The sequence below is a fragment of the Dromaius novaehollandiae genome, chromosome 10 (genome assembly GCF_036370855.1).
Source record: "Dromaius novaehollandiae isolate bDroNov1 chromosome 10, bDroNov1.hap1, whole genome shotgun sequence".
NCBI lineage: Eukaryota > Metazoa > Chordata > Aves > Casuariiformes > Dromaiidae > Dromaius > Dromaius novaehollandiae.
The window spans coordinates 23372184-23383714 of NC_088107.1; the positions used below are offsets into that span (position 1 = coordinate 23372184).

General features: G+C 59.2%; 1 protein-coding gene and 1 long non-coding RNA gene across 6 annotated transcripts; one reads left to right on the plus strand and one right to left on the minus strand.

The window, feature by feature from the left end:
• Positions 1-1481: 1481 nt before the first annotated feature.
• ISLR (immunoglobulin superfamily containing leucine rich repeat) lies at positions 1482-6455 on the minus strand. 5 transcript variants are annotated; one of them, XM_064517618.1, is made up of 2 exons: positions 6353-6455; positions 1482-4282 (listed from the first exon to the last, which is right to left on the minus strand). In XM_064517618.1, exon 2 carries the CDS (start codon positions 4272-4274, stop codon positions 3009-3011), a length of 1266 nt encoding a protein of 421 aa, XP_064373688.1. In that variant the 5' UTR covers positions 4275-4282; positions 6353-6455; the 3' UTR covers positions 1482-3008. The 5 variants fall into 5 exon arrangements, with proteins under 5 accessions (XP_064373688.1, XP_064373687.1, XP_025972115.2 ...); XM_064517617.1 differs by having other exon boundaries at positions 6347-6452; XM_026116330.2 differs by lacking the exon at positions 6353-6455 and adding an exon at positions 6162-6284.
• A 109-nt stretch (positions 6456-6564) lies between these two features.
• On the plus strand, positions 6565-10274 carry LOC135329377 (uncharacterized). The gene is made up of 2 exons (XR_010390815.1): positions 6565-6681; positions 8259-10274. It is a non-coding gene; the product is annotated as an uncharacterized LOC135329377 (long non-coding RNA).
• Positions 10275-11531: the final 1257 nt, after the last annotated feature.

Here is an 11531-nt window from a genome sequence, read left to right on the forward strand (position 1 = left end):
AGCTGCCTGGCAGAGTGCCCGTTTGTTACAAATGAGGGATGCTTAATATTGCTAATAACCTGCAGTAAGAGCTACAAGCAAACATGGAAACTTGGCAAGCACGGAGCCACTTACCTTTCTGGAGGCACAACAGCCACCTGCTTCAGCAAAGCAAGGGGCAGTGGTGCTGGGCGCAAGGGCTCTGCGAGGGCTGCTGGTGCCGCGGTCGGTGGTGGTTGGTGCTGCGCAGGCAGCCGGCTGTGCTCAGCTCCAGCCCCTGTGCAAAGGGTCCTGGCTAGCAGCTGTCTCTGACACCGGCATCCTCTGCAGGTGGTTACCCAGGGAGAAAGGGCCGCATCTGACTGCTTTCAGAAAGATTTTTATTGGCAAAGTTGACAATTTGGCAATCTCATAATGTGACCAGAAGACTTTCTAGCGTGGCTTATGGCTGTTGGGAGCCCAACCGCCTGTTTATGTTTTTATCCCCATCTCCAAACCAGAGCTGACATTGCAGGAGCAAGTGCCGTACCCATCTTTTCCTATGCAGCCTGGGAGGGGACGGCAGCAGTTTTAGTAACATTGAGGGGACTGTGGGACGAGCTAGTTTGTAAGTCTGGAAAGGTCATGGTTTAAAAGCTTTAAAAGTCCTATGAAACAAAATTGAAACTCTCTTCCTGGCATTTAGCCTTCCAGCACTTGTGTCTGGGCTGGGATTTCTTTTTCACCCTTTCTGCCTGTAATGGGAAAAATATGTGTCCGCCTGTTAGCACCAAAGGCCTTTCCTATGAGGAAGTGCCGGCTGCGTCTAGGCTGGGCGCTCTGCTCCTGCCTCTCCGGGCTCTCGCAGAGATCTTAGCGCACGCACGTGACGGAGACCCGCTCCTGCAGGAAAGGCTGGCGTGAGGCAGGTGAGGGATAGCTCCAGCCCATCCGTGCCCATTTCCTCCCCAAAAGGGAGCTGCTGCGAATCGGCTGTAGACCAAATTGTGAGGCTGGAGAGCTTGTGCTGAGGCCTGGGAGCGCTGAGACAGCTGCTCTGCTGCGGTGTTTGCTGGCTCTGCCTTCCCCTGCCCATGCAGGCTGCAGAGAGCCGGGGGGCAGGGGGATTTCTGGGCACCCCATGCCCTCCGTCCAGGGCCATCATGGGGGGATGCTACAGTGCAGGCTGGGTCTGGAGAGGGTTTCAGGTGAGGTGGAGGGAAAGGGGGTACTGCATCCCCTTCCCTTTCATATCCAGCCTTTAATAGTCACGTGCAAGCCCAGGCTGCAGTGGGGACGGCAGGCAGAAGTTATGGCTACAACTCATGTGGGGCTGTGGAAAAGGGCTTCCTCCCTCCTGTGTCTCCCCATGGCTAAGCAAAAGTGGGGGGGAGAGGGTAGGGACACACATGCACACCCCCCCCACCCACCTGAGCAAAGGGGATCTGTGCTGAGCTCTCTGGTACCGGGGCTACTGCTGGGTCTGGGGGGCTTCGGGGCAGCACAGAGGCAGCTTGCACCAGTCTGTTTAAAAAGATATTTATTGTGCTCAGTACTTTGATATGTCCGTACAGCTTTGGATACAAGGCAACGCTGGCTGCAGGAATCTGTATAGCTCCTGCAGGAGCAGCGCTAGCAGAAGGCACAGGGAACGAGTACGCTACGCAGCAGGGAACGAGCTGTCCTGCCCGAGACGAGAGAACCCGCAGCCCTTCGCCTTACAAGAGCGGGACTGCCCGTATCTCGGGGTTGGGGGGTGAGACCACAGGCTCCCCCACTCCACCCCAGGACACACGGGCACAGCATATATGTCCCATGTGGGAATGCTAAAGCGCTAAGGAAAATGGTGTTTATAGTGCTACAGGGCAGCTCAGCCTCTCTGTCCTCCTGGCTTTCCAGCTACCAATCTTTCTTCCTCCCACAGCGGTTCCTCCCCTTGCAGCATTGAGCCCCTGCTCTGTTTCCCTTCAGAGAGGAGCACTGAGAAGTGATTTGGGTCTCTCTGGGCTCAGTTCCCCTCCTGTTGCTGAAGTCTCTGAGGCAGGTTTGGAGCCAGAGCAGTGCAGCTCGGTGGGTCCAGCCCAGCCCAGCAGGCTTCAGCGGCGAAAGGGAGGTGAGAATCAACCGCATCGCACCTGGGAGAGGGTGGCAGGGCCTGATCCTGCAAAATGCAGAGAGCCTCCATGCCTGGGAAGGGTGCAGACACCTTGGATGCTCCCAGGATCCAGCCAGCAGGAGCTGTTTGTGCTCCTACAGGGATGAAGACAGTGGAAAAGCTTCCACTGCTCTGCAAAAAGAGCCTGATTTGAGCCCACGGCCGGGTACAACATGCCCTTGCTCCTCCCCAGCATACCTGTACTGCTTACACAGCACTGCTGTTATCTCTGTCCACCTAGAGCCACATGCCCAGCGACCCCAGCACGCCGTACTGAGGCTATTTCTCCAATCTCAGGCTGGCTTTTATACTCTTAGTGTTTAGCATGAGGTTGGTAGTAGGACAGTAAGTGCCTGGCTAGCAAAGGGACCAGGTGTCTGGCCATCTGGCTCGCTGTTGGGATCTTATCTTTGCTTCCCTTATGTGTCGGTGGACTGATGAGATCCTCTCTGCGAGATATCGCCTCCCCTCCCTCACTGCTGCGCGCTATTGCAGATGGAGGAGGGCTTGTGGTGGCAGAGACGGGCTCCCAGGCTGGGTGCCGCTTCCCCCCATCAAGGGTGGCCTTTTTTTCCTGCAGCTGCACTTTGGCATTGGAGGGGAGCTAAGTTAGTAGGTGGCAGATTTGAACACCTGGAAGGAGGCAGGCACGGTGAAGATCTGCCCTCAGATCTGATTTCACTCTAGCTTGTTTGAAGCTCTCAACTAATGGAGCCCAGCCCTGATTCCCATCTAATGAAGGGTTGAAATAGCAGCCCTGGGCTTGAGTCTCGGATCCCCTTTGACTCCTGATCTCCTGCGGTTCCCAGAAGCTCAGCAAACGCATGGCACTACGTGAAGATAAATGATACAGAAAGAGAGGGAAGCCCCAAGGCACTGTTTCCTCCTCCTTCCTTCAACAACAGAGAGCAATGCCCAAAGTCAGCAGGAGGGTCCCCAGCCAGACTTGAGGCACTACTCCAGCCTTGCTCTTTGACTCCCTTGGCATATGGTAAACAATCACCAGCTTTTCCCCGGCACCAGAGGGATCCAACTCATCTCCCTTGTAGCAGCTCCGGCCTCCCAGGTGGCTGGCCTGGGGGGCGTTTCGGAGCAGGTCATCGGCTGGATTCTCCGACCCAGCCAAGGCCACGTTGACTGAGACCTCACGCATGCCCACATCATTGACAGCTAGGCAGGTATAGATGCCTTCATCTTCCTTGCTGAAGTTGGGGATGGCCATGGTGCCGTTCTTGAAGACCAGGAAGTGCTCTTGGCTCTGCTTATTGCGCCTGGGAGGCAGGATGTTTCCGTCTCTTGCCGCGTTGGGCCTGTTGATCTCGATGCTCCGGCTGGAGGTCTGGATCTTCCACCTGACCTCTGGTGGAGGAGTGCCCGCCACGCTGCAGTGCAGAGTGAGGGTGAGGCCGTCGTACATGACAGTGTTGTCCAGATTGGAGAGGTAGGTGAGCTGCACAGAGGGAGCGGTGCAGTAGTGGTCGGGGATGTCTGTTACAGCCCTCCCTTTGAGCCTGCTGGGAGCCACGCACAGGATAGACCCCCCCTTGGTGATGGAGACAGAGGTGTTCTCGGTCCACTTCTTCAGCCAGAAGACCTTGCAGGAGCAATTGAAGGGGTTGTTGAAGATCTGCAGCTGGGACAAGGAGGGTAGGTTGTCAAAAGTGCCCTCTGCCAGGGTGGTCAGGTCGTTGTCATTGAGCCACAGGGACCGCAGATCCTTCAGGGAGTAGAAGGCATCCCGGGGCAGCCCAGCCAGGCGGTTGTAGTTCATCTTCAGGATCTGCAGGTCACTGAGGTTGCGGAGATCTTTCCAGGGGAAATCTACAATCTTGTTGTGGCTCAGATCCAGGTTCTTCAAATGCACCAGCTGTGCAAAAGTGCCCAGCTCGATGGAGCTTATCTGGTTGTAGCCCAGCCACAGCGACTGCACTTCGGGAACCTCAGAGAAGGAATCCTTCCAGAGCGAGCTGATCCTGTTGGCCGACAGAGTGAGGATCGTCACGTTGGGCGACAGCCCCTCCGGCACCTCCTGCAGATCCCTGTAGGCACACTCTGCCAGCAGGCGCCCATTCTTCTTCAGGGAGCAAGCACAGGTCCCGGGGCAGGCCAGGCTGGACCCCAGGAGAGCAGCAATGCCCAGGCAGCGGAGAAGCAGATTCATCTTTCCTCCTGAGAACAGAGACACGGGGGGGAATGAACGGGATGCCACGTCCTCTGTCTCCCTGGGACACGGCTGTGGGTCTAGCTGAGTTGGAGATTTGCTTCTCCTTGCCAAGTAATAACAGGAAACAGCAAAGGACTGAAACATCCATGTGATTATCCACAGAAATTTAGCTGGTGTGGTAAGAAGGCTATTTAAAATATTCCCTAATCTGAGTAAGGCATTTCCATGCAAAGAGCAGAGCCGTCAAATACCTATGTGAGAAGAGCTGACCTAAAACTTCTCACTAAAACGTTTACTTCCCCTGCTAGCAAATGTGTCTTCAATTAATCTTTCATAAAATGTCACACCCTGGGACACTTTCCCCAGGTAAACATCCTGTTCTGGGAACCCTATATGCCTTCAGATTTTGAATGGAAAGTGTTCTTTCTACCTGAACTCCTGGTGCACAGTTTATTCCATTTCTACCAAAATCAATCCACCCAGAGCAGCGAAATACTTTCAGAAACAGTTTCAGCTGCCCTCTTTCCCCCAGCTATCACGCTTTGAGGATTTTCAGCACACTTTCAGACCTCAAACCAACCCAGAATCTCCACATTTTCCATGTCATGGAAAAAAACAGCCTCTAAATGGCTTTTCCTCAGCAAGAGAGATTGGGGTCCCTGACTGCTGGAAGTCTTTAGAGCTAAATGTTTCTGGCTTCTAATCTCCGTGCTAACTCCTTACTCCCCTTCTTGCTGTCTTGCCCTTGTGCATCTCCTGCAAAGGGGACCATGTACACATACAGCTCCCGACATATGGTAGCTGTGTCCCACCATGCAAAAGGTTAACTGCAGCTCTGCAAGGAGCTGGCAGAGAGACCCCTTTGTCTTGTAGGCAAGTTTTGCCGCTACTTCCATTCCCCAACCCTGTCATTTGGAGCAGGAGGGGGGAGATTTTTTGGCAGTAAAGACACTGAATAAGAAGCCCTGCACAGCAACTGGGGGAGAAGACTTGATGTTGCAAAAGCTGGGGTGGGGTGGCCAAACAGCGACATGCAGGGCCCCATCCTGCTCCTATGGGCTCCACGGGGACAGATGAGACCAGGGCTGGGGTTCAAGGGATGGGGAAGGATCCCAAAGGGCTCCTGGGGCTAGAGGAAATGTGACTGCAGCAGCATGAGGGGGGCTGGATTTTTGAAGCCCCCGGATGGTTTAATTTTGGGGTGCCCTGCAGAGGCCCAAGCCCCACCTGCCCAGCCAGGTGGTGGCTCCTGGTCTGCAGGGGCAGATCCCCTTCACCCTGACCAGCACATGCTGCTCCGGCTGCTGCGGGACACACGGGGAGCCGGGCCGGGGGCTCAGCCCGGGGGCAGAGCCCTGTTCTGCCCCTGCTTGGCCAGCTCCGGGGGGGCCGCGCCGCGGGGGCTGCCCGGCCGCTCCTCCGCCCCCGGTCGCAGCTGCCGGCTCCGTCTCCCGCTCCTCGCAGCGCCATCCCCGGCCCTGGAGCCCGGAGCCCTTCCGCCAGCCCCCCCGGGGGCCCAGCTGCCCCCCGGCGCGGCGGAGCGGCCCCCGCAGTCCCCCCCTCCTCCCCCCGCCGGGCCCGGGCCAGGTCCCGGAGCGCCCCGGAGGCACCGTTACCTCCTCCCCGGCTTCCTCGCTCGCTGCCCCGCGGCTGGGGAGGGCCGGGGGAGCCGGGGGCGGCGGAGGCACCGGCGGCCGGAGCAGCGCGGCGCATACCAGGGCCGTGAATAACCCTCCCTGCCTTCCCGGCCCGCCGGCCCCGGCGCGGCCCCGGGCGAGCCCTGCCCGGGCACCGGCCCCCGCTGCCCCCCGCCGCCGCGAGCCCCGCCGGCTCGGGCCCCCCGCCTCCCCCGGCCGGACCCCCCGCCCGTCCCTTCACCGGCACCGGCAGCTTCCCGGGGGCCGCAGGCCAAGTGCTCCCTCCCCGCGGCGGCTCCGGCGCTGGAGGCTGCAGCGAGCGGCGGAAGCGGCCGCGCTGCAGGGACCGGGGCTGCAGGCTCCCTCGGCCCGGCCCGGGCTTCTCCTCCCCCTCCCGGTCCCCCGGGCCCTTTTGTTTTCCATGGCACCGACCCACACCAGATCTCGCCTTCCCAGGCCCTGCGATCGCAGGGAAAATAACTCCGGGCCTTCCCCCCCGCGCCCTCCTCCCAGTGAATTCCTGGTGGAGCCGAGCCGCTCCTGGCCCAGCTCTCCGCCCCGGGAGCCGCCGGCCGCGCCGCTCCCGCCCGGGCAGCACGATGCCGGGCGCAGCACCCGCAGGCTCTGCCTCCTGGGAGCCCCACTCCCACCTCGGCGTTCGGGCCAAAGGGGACCCTGTCCGCCTGTCCCCCCTCGCAGGGGACATCTCGGGGGCGCTAGGACCGAGGATGGGTGGCTTCCGACGGGAGAGGACGAGTCGGCTGCTGGTGAGTTGCCTCTCGCAGCTTCTGCGTCTCCGGGGCCGGCGGGATGCCCCGCTGCAGGGCTGCGCGGGCTCGGGGCAGGGCGGGAAGGAGGGTGGCATGTGTTTGGGCTCGAGCAGTGTGGACAGGGGCTGTGTGACACCCGGAGCCATCTTTCTGCCCTGCAATAAACTACCCGTGAAAGCACTGAAAAGCGGATCAGGCGTGAGTTTGTCCTGCAGCCACTGTCGTCCTGCCTGGCAGGACAACTCAGGCAGCCCCTTCTCCTCCTCCTTCAGGGCAGACGTGGCAGTGTGGGAGACTGGGGTGCCGAGATGCCCCTGCTCCCTGCCCCGTTCTCCCACATGTTTCCGCTGGCCAAAGGGGCATCTCTTGTAGGAAACCCGTCCACTGCAGGGCTGCTGTTAGAACAACGTCGTGTGAATTGCCCGCAGCCTGCAAGCACCGAGGTGTCCGGTGCTCAGAGCTGTGCGGTGGTCAAAAACTTCCCCAGTCCTTCAGGAGAGCAGTGCAGCCCCGAGACGGGGGCCCAGGGTGGTGCAAGGATCTCCATCCTTGGGGAGAATCAAACCCTCTTTGGAAAAGGCCCTGAACAACTCGATGTATCCTTGAATTTGGCCCTCTTCACAGCATCGGTTTGGACCAGACCATCCAGCAGTAGCTTCCCATTGGATATCCTGAGGTCCTAAAGAGGAGGAGAAGGGGACAAACACTAAGCTGGATCGTGAAGACCCAGCCATAGTGGAGGGACCGATAAACTCAGTGTGGCAATTCAGCAGGGCTCTTCCAGCTCTGTCCTTTTCCAAGATGAAACCTGCCAAGAAAGCCAGAGGAGGGGCAGGCTTGTGGCACACGCAGCTTTCGCAGTCAGCCTGTGAAAGCAGAGGACTCGCAGCAGGGAGCTTGGATTCAGCCCCCTCCACCTGAGATGGCGGATGGTGGTGATGCCCCGTGGGCAGCTTTCACACTGCTCAGCTCCCTGGCAAGACAGGGGTTCCCAGGCCTCCTGTGAAAGGTGGCTCTCACGTAAGATGGAAAACTCAGCCATAACAAAACACAGTTTCGGGAGACCCAGCCACAGCTCGCCATCTTCACACTTGTGCTGACGCAACTGTCACTAAGGCCAGGCTGTGAACAGGATTGGGGTTAAAAATAGTGCTGTGGAAAGGAGAAGGGGATTATTTTGAGTCTAGATCTGTTCACCGGGTATGCTTACAGCATGGCTTCGACATGGCTGTGGGACTTGCGGGCTGCCAGGGGTTGAGACAGGCAGCCGGGAGCAGGAATTTTCTGATCCACTCTTGAGACAAAGTTATGGCAGCATAAACTCACTGTGGTGGGAGCACTACCTGCTTTGCAAGGTATTGGAGGGGGCTGCATTCAACCACTGGCCTTCTTGGCTGTGATGCTTTGACGGGGCCAGCAAGGGGTTACTTCCTGGCCCCCCTTTTCTCGCTGCCCTGAAGCACGAGGCTAAGTTGCAGCTATCCTGTTAGTTGCTCCAACGAGCACCAAAACCTGGCCGTACTCTGGTGTCAAAGACACAAGTTTGCCTTGTTCTTTCTCTGTCCTTGCCACAGAAAGACCCTGCGGGTCGATATCGCTGGCGTCCCCGATCCTGGACTGACGTCAGGGCGGAGATGCAAGGCCCTGACGGCAGAGCCTCTGGTCCGCGCTTGGGGCTGCCTACACGCACTGTGAGGTGACGTCACCCACTGACCGCACCGGCACGTCCTAATCAGCTTCAGAGGACATCTGGGAGGGTTCTGGGATTCTGAACCAGCAGAGGACACAGAGCAGGCCTGACTTTAGAGGAACTGGCCTAACTCTGCCTGCTTACATCAGTGAAGCAGATCAAAGATGCTGCTCTGGCTAATTCTACAGGGACCTAGGACTTGCACTTCCTGGATCATCACTTGAGGATTTTCATCTCATTTCACCGCCTGGACACCACAGCGGCGGGGAAACAACAGTGTCATGGCTTCCATACTGGCTGTGGCTGCCCGTGGAGAGGTTTGGAGCTGCCGTTACCGTGCAGCCGCGTTCCCACACAGCCCCGCTTAGCCTGTGCGCAGCTGCGGGATTCTCGCTGTCTTCTGCAGGGTCTCCGGCCCCTTCACCTGACCGAGCCCCACAGGAGACACAGCCAAGGACCCCGCGCCAGTAGCAGTGGGTGAGATCTCCAATGTTGGGGGTGGCCGTAACAAGGAGAAAACTGTGACGTTATTTTGCCTCGAGTTCTTTGTTTGGGTGAGGGATGATTTGGGGGCAGGAGGGGGTAGAGGTGAAAGCCTCTTTATTTTGGGATTGCCACGGGCAGACAGTGCCATACGGCTTCACCAAGCTTAGGTGTGTTTGGTAGGGTGACTGTGGTCACTACGTAAGTGCTTGTCAGCCCGGTCTGCCTGGGTGCCAGGTGCTGTGTGTGGTCCAAAGAGCCCCACTCCTCTCTCTCCCCGTGGTCTGCTGTCCTGAGGGAGAGGCCTGTCGTTGCCCAGCTGGAGGAGAGGAAAAGCCGCTGGGGACTTGCAGAGGCTCCTCGCCCTGGGCACTGCGGAAGGATGCGGAGGGCTGGAGGCTGGGAGATGTGAGGGGCAGGGAGGAGGTGAGCGGCGGGTGGAGGTGTCCGCCCCAGCACCCGGCCGGGGCCTGAGCGAGCTCAGGCAGAGCAGGGAAGGTCTCGGGGGCCTCTCGCTCTGCAGGCGTTCCCCCGCGGCACCCCCAGCTCGCGAGCGGGCTTACGAAGCGGCGAGGAATGCAACCGCCGCGCCGGGTAACCAAAGGCAGATGGGGAGAGGAGGGAGGAACGTGTCGGGGTCGGCTGGGCTGCTCCCTTCACCGCCGTGGTCAGAGCCCTCGGAGGCTGAGGCTTGGGGTGCCGGGACGCAGCCCCCGTGCCTCCCTGCCTCCCCCGGGACAGCAGAGCAGATCGCAGGGCGCGGGTGCCGCCGGGGGACAGTGGCTTGTCACCCACCGCCCATCACCCCCGGGCACGTCCCGCTGCAGCTCGGCGTCAGAGCAGAGGGGAGGGGGGAGAGGCGGGGGTCGCCCCCGCGTAGGGCATGGATCCAGGCCACCCCACGGGGCGAACTCAACCGGAGAGGCAGGGGCTTTCGGCTGCAGCCTGTGCGGAAGGGTTAATGCCTGAGGAAGGGGCCAAGCCACGCTGTCGCAGCGCGTTAACCCTTTGCAGGCAGCGCCAGCCGGCAGAAATGGCCCGTGGACACGGGAGCGTGGCAGGATGTGGAGCTCCATCCCCGACCCCTTCTTATGCCTTCGGCTGTCCAGACACTAATTAGTGCCCTCCTGAAGAGGAGCAAATCGCAGAGTAATCCCGCATTGGTAGGTAGCTCATCATAGCGAGATTCCCTGTAGATACATTAGGCAGGGAAATCTATTACTCTCTAATTAAATGGAGACAAAAATGATTGTTCTTTTTCTATCCCTTATATGTTTCAAAGCATAAAACTCAATTAAAGTGTATCCGCAGAAGGGGATTTGTCTACAGTGGGGCTTCTTCATTTTGCACATGCTTTTAAAAGCTGAGCAAACACCTGGGCCACCGTGATGGTGCCTCCAATTCCTTGGGTTTTGGGGCATTTCAGTGGGCGCCCCCCCCCCCCCCCGCCTCCTCACTCACTGACGTCTTTTGTCTGTCTTCTCTGCGCTCCCTTTCTTTGCCATACGAGAAAGATGCAGAGCCAGCAGAGGCTGGACTTAAAATAGAAAGCAGTCCTCTGAAGGATGGAAAAAATGTGTGCTCTCGGGGGGGCTCCGCCGGGCTGCGGAGGCCGGCGTTTGGGGAGGGCGAGGGTGCACCCGCGGGCGCCCGGCTCCCGCCCCGGCGGCGCCCCGGGCTGCGTGGTCGCTGCGCGGTGTCCGGCAGAGATGGGGGTGCGCGTGGCCGTGTCCGGCAGCGCAGCCCCCCCCTGCTCCCCAGGGCTTGCCGGGCTGGAGTCTGCTGCTTCTGCCTCGGACGCGCAGCTCCCTGGCCCCGGCGGCAGTCAGAGGCTGGCTTGCAAACCCCGGCGCTGACCGAGCACCCTGAGCTGCCTCTGGTGCTGGTGCCTGCGCGACTCTCCCTGCGTCGGACTGCCTCGTCTGTGCGGCAGGACAGTGCCTTTCAGACGGGGACAGCATCCGTGTCACGGGCACCTAGCTGGGTAGCTCCAGAAAAGGGATGCAATTAAAGCCAGCCTTCATCTTCTCGGGGTAATTGTGGGCTTAAATCATCGGCAGGGCGAGAGCAGAGGGCTGCCGGGCAGGCCGGGCTGCGCTGCCCGGCCGGAGGAGGTGGTACGTACCCAGGGGAGCGCCTGGGGAGGCGGGTGGGCGCGGGGGCTGGCAGTGCCCTGCCCGGGCAGCCCCGTCCTGCCAGCGGGACGCCACCCAGCAGCGTGCGTCCCCCAGCCGCGGCGCCGCGGGCCGGACAGCACCGGGAATGCGCCCGTGCACCTGCGCGCATGCAGAGCGCCTGCGGGAGACCGGCGTGTGTGTGTGCGGGCAGAGAGAACACGAGTGTGTGCACAGGTAGTGTAGGTGTATACAGCACATCTGGGCACATATAGTGAGCCTACTTAGTGTGTGTGCATTGATGTGTAGCGCTTATGTGAATAGCATGTACATACTGTATGAGTATCACGTGTGTATATACAGCACGTACATACTTCTATAATGTGTGTAGAGAGTGTGTGTGTGTATGCAGTGTGTAAATATAGTGCATGTGTTTGCGTGTAGAAAGTGTACATACAGAGTGTGTGCACAGTACATAAAATATATATTTGGTTTATTACATTTTCCTAAGTATTCTGTTTATATTTATAATGTGTGTATAGTGTAAGTATATATAAAAT

What these genes read in the sequence shown, in the direction of transcription:
- ISLR (XM_064517619.1), bottom strand. Translation starts at nt 5,990, where the DNA reads ATGCGCCGCGCTGCTCCGGCCGCCGGTGCCTCCGCCGCCCCCGGCTCC. An exon ending in GCGAGGAAGCCGGGGAGGAG is followed by an intron (nt 4,283 to 5,893) that starts GTAACGGTGCCT and finishes CTCTGTTCTCAG; the next exon opens with GAGGAAAGATGAATCTGCTT.